The following is a 10,471-nucleotide window of genomic DNA, read 5'->3' as shown; positions in this document are numbered from 1 at the left end:
GGGAGGGGTCCCCGCCCCCTGCCCAGGGCAGGGGGTGGAATTGGGTGATTTTTAAGTTCCTTACAACCCAAACCATTCCATGATTCTATGGGATAGCGTTGGAGTCTGTGGTCCTTGGGCTTTGTGCTTGGCATTGGCAGCTCAATGTCTGCACACAGGGGGATGTGCTCTGGGGTGTGTGAGGAGCTGAGGAAGTGCTGAGCAGTAGATTATCCCTGGGACAGCTAATGGTTTCAGTAAGAAAACAAAGAGATGAACTGTTTCCATGGTTTAGCTTCCACAAATTTTATCCATGGGCAATTCCCTAAGATTGAGGGTTTGTGGCTCTAGGCTTCCTAACAGGGACCTGTGCAGCTTCACAGGAAAGGAAGGAATAACCTGGAGTGTTCAGTGCATAGCTCTGAAGCCAGAAATCATGAAGATGTGATTTCCTCTAACAGTCCTTCCCTCAGGCTCACCCCTAACCGTTGTCTATGCGCCGACAGCTCAGCCTGGGGCCAGCAGATGAAGGTCCTGATTTTGTGTCTCTTTCAGCTTTCTCTTCAGCTTCCTCAGCCCCTGGGAAGGATGTCTTACTGCCAGCAGTGCAAGCAGCCCTGCCTGCCCCCTCCCATCTGCCTGCAGAAGTGCTCCAAGTGCGTGGAGCCCTGCAAGACGGTGTGTGTGGAGTCCTGCAGCAGCGTCTGCCCCACGCAGTGCGTGGACGTCTGCCCGGCACCCTGTGCCCCCCAGTGCACCACCACCTGCACCACCCAGTGCGTGGAGCAGCCCTGTGCCACCCAGTGCACCACCACCTGCACCACCCAGTGCGCGGAGCCCTGCGGCGTCCAGTGCGTGGACGTGTGTCCTCCCCAGTGCGTCGACGTCTGCGCCAAGCCCTGTGACACCCAGTGCTGCGCCCCGTGCGTGGAGCCCTGTGCCACCCAGTGCTGCACCACCAAGTGTGTGGAGCCCTGCCAGGCGTCCTGTGTGGAGGTTTGCACCACCAAGTGCGTGGAGCCCTGCGAGACGGTGTGCCTGGAGCCTGTGTGCTCTCACCCGTGCTGATCCCCTGAGCCTCGCGATGTCCCTGAGCTCCTGAGGGCTCACGGAACGGAAACCGAGATACAGACCCATCTGCAATGTCCCTAGACCTCTCCTGCTCTGCTTGCTCCACGTCCTCCTTGTCTTGGAAAACGTTGTCTCTTTATCTTCCTGTGATTCTTCTGCTCCTGCTGTCTCAGCAGCTTTGTCTTGGTTGGCTGATGTCTTGCTCTGCACCTTGGGAAGTTGTTTAGCTGTGGTTGAGCTGTCAGCAGTTGATGGTGGAAGATGTCTCCTCTTTTAGGCTTTCATCTTGTCTTTCACTGTATGTCCTCTTGTCTTTTAATGTCTGTGTGCAGCAATAAAAACTGACCATCGATGGCATCATGTGTCTTCTGTCTTTCTTTCACCTCCCCCTTTTCATGTCCTCCAGCCCAAGAACATCTTCCTTCCCTTTTTGTTTTACAAAGCTGTTTGTGCTGCTGTAAATGGCATTTGAATAGGGAGCAATGGCTTCTAATTCCGTAAGGAAAACATCACCTGGTCAATAGTTTTCTGACAGATACTTGAAGATAATGAGAGAAATTTGGGTTTCACCTTTATTGATGAGACAATTTTGGTCTTTGTGTCTCAGGATTTTGGAGTCAAAGCTGGGAAACTGTTATAAGGTAAACTGAAGTGGAGAAAGCCTCAAATTCGAGCAAGAAGGAATTGAAATGTTCCTGCTGGAATTTTAACTGCATCTTAAGAACATTCTGATTGAGGCAAAAGGGTTTGGTGAATTCTTCCCATGATCCTCATGGACTAAACAGGAAAATAGGGGATTTGGCTTCAGGAGATGAATCTTTTTGTGGCTCGGGAACAGGTCTGAGCCCTGCAGGATTGCAGCTTGGCTCCCAGGTTTGCTGCAGACACTTTGTGTGGCTTTGGGCAGGTCTCACTCGTGTTATCTCTCCATTCCCCACGTGCAACGAGGAGAAGTCACAGCCCTGACTGGCAGAGTGCTTAGGATTGTGGGCTCATGAACATCTGGCAGGTTCAGTAACATTTTACTGCACTTACAAAGCATCTTTTTTTTTGGTCCTGACTTTGAAACTGCAGGAGATGTGTTGTCTGGAGGGACATGAAACCCATTGAGAGGCTGAGATTCCAAGATAAAGCTCCTTTGTGTGACTTGCTTAACCTCTGGCTCCGTGATGGCCACACAATTTCCATGTCTGGGCCGTAGAGAATTGCTCCCCACCTACCATATCATTATGGCAAGGGTGGGGAATATCTCATCTAGTAAAGAAAAGAGTTATATTTAGGGGTGTGTAAACACTGTTACCAAATCAGCATGTAATGAAACCTTGGGGCAGGTGCAGAGTTTAACTGCAGATTCCTCTTCAGGTTCTGTCTGGTGACACCATCCAACAGCAATAATCACAGGCAAAACACGTGTCAGGAAGGCAAACAACCTCCACACTGAGCACACCTGGCAGTTCAGAGAGGCTGAGCCAAGGGAGATGGGCCAGGTATGCCACAGGATGAAAATGGACGTGGAGACTGGGAATGTGCACCTCTAATTCCTCCGGAGGAACACAAACCTTGGGGGATCCAGCAATGAGCTCTGCCTTGCTAATAACCTGCTGCTGCCACACATGTGGTGTCAGTGCCACTTCCAGGCATGGAAAAAGACTTAGCTGGAAAGTCATCCCCAACTCCTATGATCCATCCCACAGCTGAGTCACCTGTGACTGATTTCTGAGCATCTTCGTGCACATCTATTGGCTTTGTTAGTCATGGAACTTTGCTTCTCCTCTGCCTTTCTGCTCTGAGCATTGCACCAGGCACAGAGGTCACAGAGGAGAGCTCATGGCTCTGGAAACCCCAGAGGAAGTGGCAGAAAGGACCTGTTGGTTCGTGCTCATCACGTTTCCTGTGCCTGTAGGAAAAGGTGTTGCAAAAACCCTGACACACTCCTCTCCTATGCACCTGTGGTCAGCTCTGGGCATGGCTGGAATTCCCTGGATATTTGCTACAAATTAGTGACATTTCATCTGTGTCAACCTGTAGAAGTCCAGAGGATCAGGGGCTGATGGGGATGCCTCAAACATCAGTCCCAGGATTGCCATGGAGTTGGCCAAGGATTGTTGGTAATAACACGCTGAGGCAGAACAGGATGAGGCTGGAGAAGTGACCACACAGGGAGCACTTTTCCAGGACAAATGTCCTTCTTCTGGTTCCTGGAGAGGAGCACAACATAGCCCAGCACCTTCTGCTCTCCTACACCCAGTGCAGGAGATGTTCAAGGCACGACTGGACGTGGCACTCAGTGCTGTGCTGTAGTTGCCAAAGTGGAGATCAGTCACAGGTTGGACTCGATGCCCTTTAGGGGACACAGTAAACAGATTCCCCCACCCCACTCAGACTTCTGAGCATCTGTCCTGGTGACCACAGCCAAAATATCACCTAAACCTTACGCAGATGTGTCCTTCTCCCTCCAAGTGGGAGAGGAGTTGCCTCCCACATGTGAGTTGAGTTGTGAGATCTTTGCCCAGGATAGGACCAGGTGAATTTGGAATGAATTAGGCAGTGATTGCCAGGCTGGGTGTGCCTTGCATTCAACACAACCAATCCCCCACACCCCAGAGAGGAGGCATCTCTCACAGCCCTTGACTGTCGCCCAGGTGTATGGAGGTGTGAGTGGAGCAGGTTCTGGTTGTGAAAGATTCTGGTCATCAAGTTAATCTGTTGTCATCAGCTCCTGGGCTTGACTTCTGAAAGCATATAAAAGGCTCCCGTTGGGGAAGTTCATTAACTGCAGTGGCTTCTCCTTCCCTCCCTCCAAGAGCAGGAGACACCAGGTGAGTCCTTCTATCCCCTGGAGCTGGTCAGGTGGGGGTTTGGTGCTCTGGCTTTGGAGAAGGGGAGATTTGTCTTTATTCCCTTTCTCTAGTCACAACTTCAGCTTTTTCCCCCTCCAACTCCACCTGCACATGGGTGAAAGCCACACGGTGGTATTTGGAGACTTTCTGAGACTCAGATCGTGGTTTGCTGACTCTTAGGACCAGAAATCCCTTGGCAACCCTTCTAATTTCTGTGGTTTGCTGACTCTTAGGACCAGAAACCCCTTGGCAACCCTTATAATTTCCCCCAAACTGATAAGAATCCTGTGGATAACCATCAGGTGTTGAGTGTCAGCTGCCATGGGCTGGTCACAGCAGTCTCCTGGGTCTCCAGGGCTCTGAGATCCATCTCTGTGTATAAAATCATGTCAGAGAGGACATTTGATGGCCAGGGACACAATTCCCACCCTGAGGCTCCCAAGGAGCTGTGTAGAGATGTGGTTGCTGCAGGAAGGGATTGTTAGCACATGGTTTTTCCCTTTCAAAACTCACAGTTCTGAGATGTCACTGATTTCCTGCTCCTCTTAGACTAGTTTTAGACATTGCTCTGAGGTTCTCCTTGAACTGAGCATTCTTTCCTTCAAGTTTCCTTTGTTTCTGAGCTTGTCAAGGTTGGAATGTCCAGAAAACAGTGAGCAGAGGGAACAAAGGAAAACCTCTCTCACCGTTTGACTTCTCTTAAGCTCTGAAGCCAATTCCCTGCTTGAGGGAATCATGAGGAAGAACTTCCGTCCATGGAGGTGGCAGAGCCCTGGGACAGGAGCCCAGGGAGGGTGTGGAGTCTCTCTCTGGAGACATCCCAAACCCACCTGGACACATCCCTGTGTCACCTGCTCCAGGTGCCCCTGCCTGGGCAGGGGTTGGACTGGATGATCTCCAGAGGTTCCTTCCTGCCCCAACTGCTCTGGGATAGCTTTAAAAGCTAATCCTGTTCACTGTTGGGTCGATGTCAAAGCTGAAGAACTGACTGAACCCATCACATCCCCAGAGGAGAACTCCGGAGGGCTTAGAAGAACTGAAATGACACCTTATTGTTTTTTTCCAGGCTCAGCAGAGATGTCATCCCAGCAGAAACAGCAGCACCAAATACCTCCTCAATGCCAGGAGAAGTGTGTGGCCACTCCAAAGTGTGTGGAGCAAAGCCAGGCCCCGAAAGGCCAAGCCAAGTGCCCTGTGAAGAGCATCCCCCAGCAGCAGCAGCAGCAGCAGTGCCCAAAGCAGAAGTAGCACAGGCCACAAAGTGCCACAGAAGATGCAAGTGCCAATTTCCCCATGCTAATTCCCAACTCTCCTCTCTGCTGGAACAGCTTCAGATCTGCAGCACATCTCCTTAGCTTCAAGCAGAAATGACCTTACAAAGAGATGCAATTCATTAACTCTGATTTCTTCAGCCTCTAGCAGAACATAATAAATGTTTTGTGGATCCATTTGATTCTGATCTAAGTTTGGGCTACGCTAAATAAAGCTATAGATTACCTCATGATTTGCTTCCTGATAGTTTTCTTTTCACTCTTCTCATGTCAATCAGTGTCTTTCCTTTGCCAACTCATTCCCTTTGAACGTGGAGCCAGGCACAACCTGCTTGTGGGGTTAGAGTCCCAGCTCTGCCTGCTGTGAGGAACAGAGTCTTGGGGAGTTTGTAGCACTGAGAAGAAGCTTTTGCTTGCTCAGATTAAATAGTTTCACTTTGAAAATGCTCCAAAAGAGAATCTGGGATGTTTGGACTTCCCAGCAGGACATCCTGGCTCAGCTCCTTGGTTTGCAGTCATGGCACAGAGGAGGAGGAGGATGAGAAGTAGGAAAGGCTGAGGGATGTTGGTGCGTGCAGACAGACATGGTTTGCACTGCACACTAGGAGCTCTGGCTCAGTGGGACATGGTGAGATTGCAGTGCTCCTGGCTCAGCTGAAGGGTGGGAAAAGCTGTTTGCTTGTGCTTGCAACCTGCTGCATAGGCATGCCCAGGGCTGGTGGCTGCTGGAGGGCACAGAGTGCCTGTGAGTCATGGAATCGTGGAGTGCTTTGTGTTGGAAGGACCTTAAAGATCATCCAGTTCCACCTCCTGCCATGGGAGGGACACCTTCCACCAGCCCAGGGTGCTCCAAGCCCTGTCCAGCCTGGCCTGGAACACTCCCAGGACCTTTCAGGTCGTTCCAACCCAAACCATTCCATGAATCTATGATTCGGTGTCACCTGTGACCACCTGAGTTTGAATCCTGACTCTCCCAGCTTTGAGCCTCCAACCTGTGGCTGTTGCAAGCTGAGGCTCCTTCCCACCTTTTCAAGCAGAAACTGCTAAAAATCACCACGACTTGGTATTCAAAGTCATTTTTATTGTTGCTTTTCACAGTGAAATAAATCCTGGATACAAGATCAGCTGAAAATAATTAGAGCTAAGTACCAAATACATATGCAACAACACTGTGTGGTGAAACATGTTCCAGGGTGTAACTGAGACAGCACTGCCTGTGTTTCCTCCTTTATCCTGTCTCAGATGAAGCCACACCTGAGGTTAATCTCTTTCCAAACATGTCTGGAGTGCATTTAATTATCTATATATTTGCCATAAATATTCTCAGCTTGAGCTGTTCTTTTGCACCTCCTAGAAAATTCAAGGTGAGCTTTCCAAGGAGATATGGAGATCTCCAAACTCAGATCTCCGAATTCCTGGGCAGATCTTTCACAGGTGATGGCTCTGCTTAAAAACCTTCCTGTTTCCTGTAGCTTCTTTAACTGCATAAAATATTCAGCACTAGGAATTCAAGGTTTAGGAAATTTTGTGGCCATTAGACAGAACCTTTGGTAGCAGGTTCTGCCCAAACCTCCAATCTTAGCATGAATAGGCAAAACCCCTAAATGCAAGGTGGGAGGAGACCCCCAGGGAGGTGGGAGGAAGGCAGGAGAAGCTGAGGCTGAGTCTGTGGGGCTGGAGGGTGAGCTGGCCCCTGGATTAGAGTTAAATTTATTAATTAGCTTAATGAGCCTGCCCTATGCCTGCCATCCTGCTCCTTGGGCTCTCTCTGGGCCTGTGGGATTGGCAGAGGGCAGAAATTCTGACTGCTGGGGAGCTGAAGGCACAACTAGAACCCTGCTGGAAGCCTTTGTGGACCATCCCCACGTGCTGCTGAGCTTAGGGCTGTTAGTAAAGGGTCACATTAGTGTTAGCTGGAGGGACTTGGAAGCTTGACAGGAATTTCTTCTGGACTGAAACTCTGCAGTGAAGAGAAAGGTATTGGGAAAGGACCTCTGGGTGTGAGATGAGGGGAGAGGAGCTCTGGGGTTGTGATCTTCTCTCTTCAGGGCTTCTCTTGCCAGCTGCACATTACTTCTGCATGGGAGGCCACTGGTTGGGCTGTTTCACCTGCTGCTGCTCCATGGGAGGACACTTCTCGGGCAGGAAGCACTGCACGGGCTCGGGGTAGGGAGCTGGGATGGGCACTGGGATTTCCTTGCACTCCTGCTTGTCCTGAGGACATGGTACAGGGTCAGGCAGTGGCACAGGGATGGGCACAGGGGTCTCCTTGCATTGCTGCTTGTCCTGAGGACATGGTATAGGGTCAGGCAATGGCGCAGGGATGGGCACTGGGATCTCCTTGCACCCTTGTTTCTCTTGAGGACATGGTACAGGGTCAGGCAATGGGACAGGGATGGGCACTGGGATCTCCTTGCACCCTTGTTTCTCTTGAGGACATGGTACAGGGTCAGGCAATGGGACAGGGATGGGCACAGGGGTCTCCTTGCACTGCTGCTTCTCTTGGGCACATGGTGTGGGTTCAGGGCATGAAACAGGGATTGGCACTGGGATATCCTTGCACTCCTTCTTCTCTGGAGGGCATGGGGTGGGCACAGGGATCTCCTTGCACTCCTGCTTCTCCTGAGGACACGGAGTAGGGTCAGGCAGTGGCACAGGGATGGGCACTGGGATCTCCTTGCACTCCTGCTTGTCCTGAGGACATGGTACAGGGTCAGGCAGTGGCACAGGGATGGGCACTGGGATCTCCTTGCATTGCTGTTTCTCCTGGGGACACGCTGGAGGCTCTGGACAGGTCACAGGAACAGGGATCTCCTTGCACTCCTGCTTCTCCAGCCCACATGGAGTTGGTTCGGAGCAGGGCACAGGGGTTGGCACAGGCAGCTCTTTGCATGCTGATTTCTCTTCTGGGCATGGAACAGGCTCAGGACATGCCACAGGTGGAAAGGTTGGTGGCAACTTGCATTGCTGCTGCTGCTCCTGGGGTGGACACTTGGGTACCACAACCACTGGTGTTTCTCCCTTGCCTGGTTCCACCACGGGTGTTGGCACTGGCACTACTTTTTCTGGGCATGTTGCCACGACTGGGACTGGATCTGGGCAAGGTGTTGGGACTTGGAGTTCAGGATGGTGCTGTGGACATGGGACTGGGTCGGTGCAGGGCACAGGCTCTTGGCTTTGCTTTGAAAGGGTTTTGCTCAGGCCAGGGGGGAGGGTGATCTCCTGCTTGATCTGCGTTTGGTTCAAAGACATCTTTGCAGGCAACAAGATGATCTGAAAGAAATGTCAGAGTGTTATTGTGCTGCCGAGTGAACTGCAGAGGGTGAAACAGTTAGAAGGAACACGAGAAACAAGAGCAAAGTTCTCTTTGTTTGCCCTTGGCTTCCCAAGGAAAGTTGTCCCACAAAGAATTATGATTTGCTGTCTCTTTTTCATCCTGTCTTTCAGCTCCTGCTCTGACTCTGTCTTATCTCGTTCTTCCTCTCTGCTCTGCAATGTGGGACAGCCCTGTCAGCTCTGACTGAGGTGATGCCACTCCTTTGAACTTGCAGCTGATTTACACTTCAGAGTTCTTCCTCCTGTTGCTTAGCTCTTCCCAAAGTGTCAACTCTCTTTTATTTCTGTCCTGGGGAATTGATGAGAGGAACTGGCAAATCACAGATCTCCTGGTTTGATGGCAGTGCCACAAAGTCCAAAATAACAATATAAATAGAATGAATTAATACACATTTGGGGTGTGAAAAGAGAGAAATAGAAACGCGAGGCCAACAGGAGATTTTACATTGGCAAAGCTCAAATGCTTCATTAGATTTTTGTCACTTTTACACTCAATTCCAGGTTTCCCTTGGAATTAGAAACCTGAGGAAAGGTTTTGTGAGGCTAAGACATCTAGGAGGACCTCAACAGCAAGCTGAGAGCTTTCTGTAGGACTAAGGGTCATGAGAGACAGCTCTTCTTGCTCTGGTTTCATGAGAGACAACTCTTCTTGCTCTGGTTTCATCCTGACTCTATTGACGACGTCAAAGTGTCACGGAAAGAATTAGCAGTGCTCATGCTTCTTGGTGTCTCTGGATTGCCATGGCCACTAATAACACAGGCCCTGCATGATTCAGAGCCAGCAGGAAGCATTTCTTCTCCCAGGGCCACCAATTTGAGCAGCTGTTTTGTGGGCTGCCCAGGGCAGGCACTGCCGTGTGCCCTCGGTGGAGCCTGGGAGGCTGTTTCCCTAAGGACGAGCTAAGGGCACAAAGAGCAGGTGAGAATCACGAAATTGGTGGCTGAAAGGTGCATTTTAACACCCTCTCAAGGCAGAACTTGCACCACCACAGAGCTATGGGCAGGAGAGAGTGAGCAAGCTCATTCTCCCTGCCCTGTGTGGTTGCCTACTCCTCTGAGAACCTCTTCAAAGCAACTTTCCTCCTCTCTCCTCCATCCTCCAGATGAAAATCTCTCCTCTCTTGCCATTTTCTTTACAAGGCTCTGATAAGATCTGAAGACAAATTAATGTCTTGCTCCTGCTGTGGTTAGCATGAACGAGGCACCACACCAGGAACACTTTCATCCCTCTGCTCCCTACAGCCCCTCGCGCTCCCAGATCTCTCTTGGACTGAATAATTCCTCAGTGAAACTCAAGGCTTAACTATATCCCTGTGCTGAACAGCAGAATCACAGGCAACTGAGCTGGCAGCAGCTTCAGGAGGCCATTTAGCCTCTCCTTCCCTGGAGGCAGCAGCAGTTAGACTTAAACCAACATCATTCCATCTGATCTCCGTCTCAGAAAGGTCTAATTTAGCACTTAACTATCCTCAGCTTTCCCCTCAGTCTGAATTTGCCTTGCAGAGCCATTTCCAGGCTGTTTGTCCTCCCCCAATGCCCAACAACTCTTCTTTCCAAGAACCTTCTGCACACTCAAAGGCATCAAATCAAACACCTCAGACACCAAACCCCACGAAGCCAAGGAGCAGATTAGACATCAGAAAGGAGTATGAGAAACCTCTGACTTACCCAAGCAGCCAAGAGGGAGTAGCACAAAGTAGAGTGGATGGTGGAGCAGGAGATTTGAGAACTTTTATATGGTTTCCAGGCCCTGCCTTCTGGGAATGAGTCCTCCTCGGTAATGAGCTCATTCTTTCACAACTGCCCTGGTGCATTTCCTCCACAGGCTTGTTGCACACGTAGGCAATGTGCACAGAGGCTTTGGGTGCCCAAATGCCTTTTATTCCCCTGACTAAGCCAATGGAACTAATCAATCTCGGGGTGAAGAAGAGTCAGAGCCTCTGGTTGATCCATTCAGTGCAGACCCCGTGGAGA

General features: G+C 50.6%; 1 protein-coding gene across 1 annotated transcript; it reads left to right on the top strand.

Annotated features, from left to right (window-relative positions):
- The first annotated feature begins 567 nt into the window (after positions 1 to 567).
- Positions 568 to 1,047, top strand: LOC103797777 (keratin-associated protein 9-2-like). Its single transcript, XM_009070008.1, has one exon. It carries the CDS (start codon positions 568 to 570, stop codon positions 1,045 to 1,047), a length of 480 nt encoding a protein of 159 aa, XP_009068256.1.
- Positions 1,048 to 10,471: the final 9,424 nt, after the last annotated feature.

The sequence above is a fragment of the Acanthisitta chloris genome, unplaced genomic scaffold, assembly GCF_000695815.1.
Source record: "Acanthisitta chloris isolate BGI_N310 unplaced genomic scaffold, ASM69581v1 scaffold6002, whole genome shotgun sequence".
Classification (NCBI taxonomy): domain Eukaryota; kingdom Metazoa; phylum Chordata; class Aves; order Passeriformes; family Acanthisittidae; genus Acanthisitta; species Acanthisitta chloris.
The sequence above is the reverse complement of the archived record's forward strand: the minus strand, read 5'-3'. Positions and strand labels throughout refer to the sequence as shown.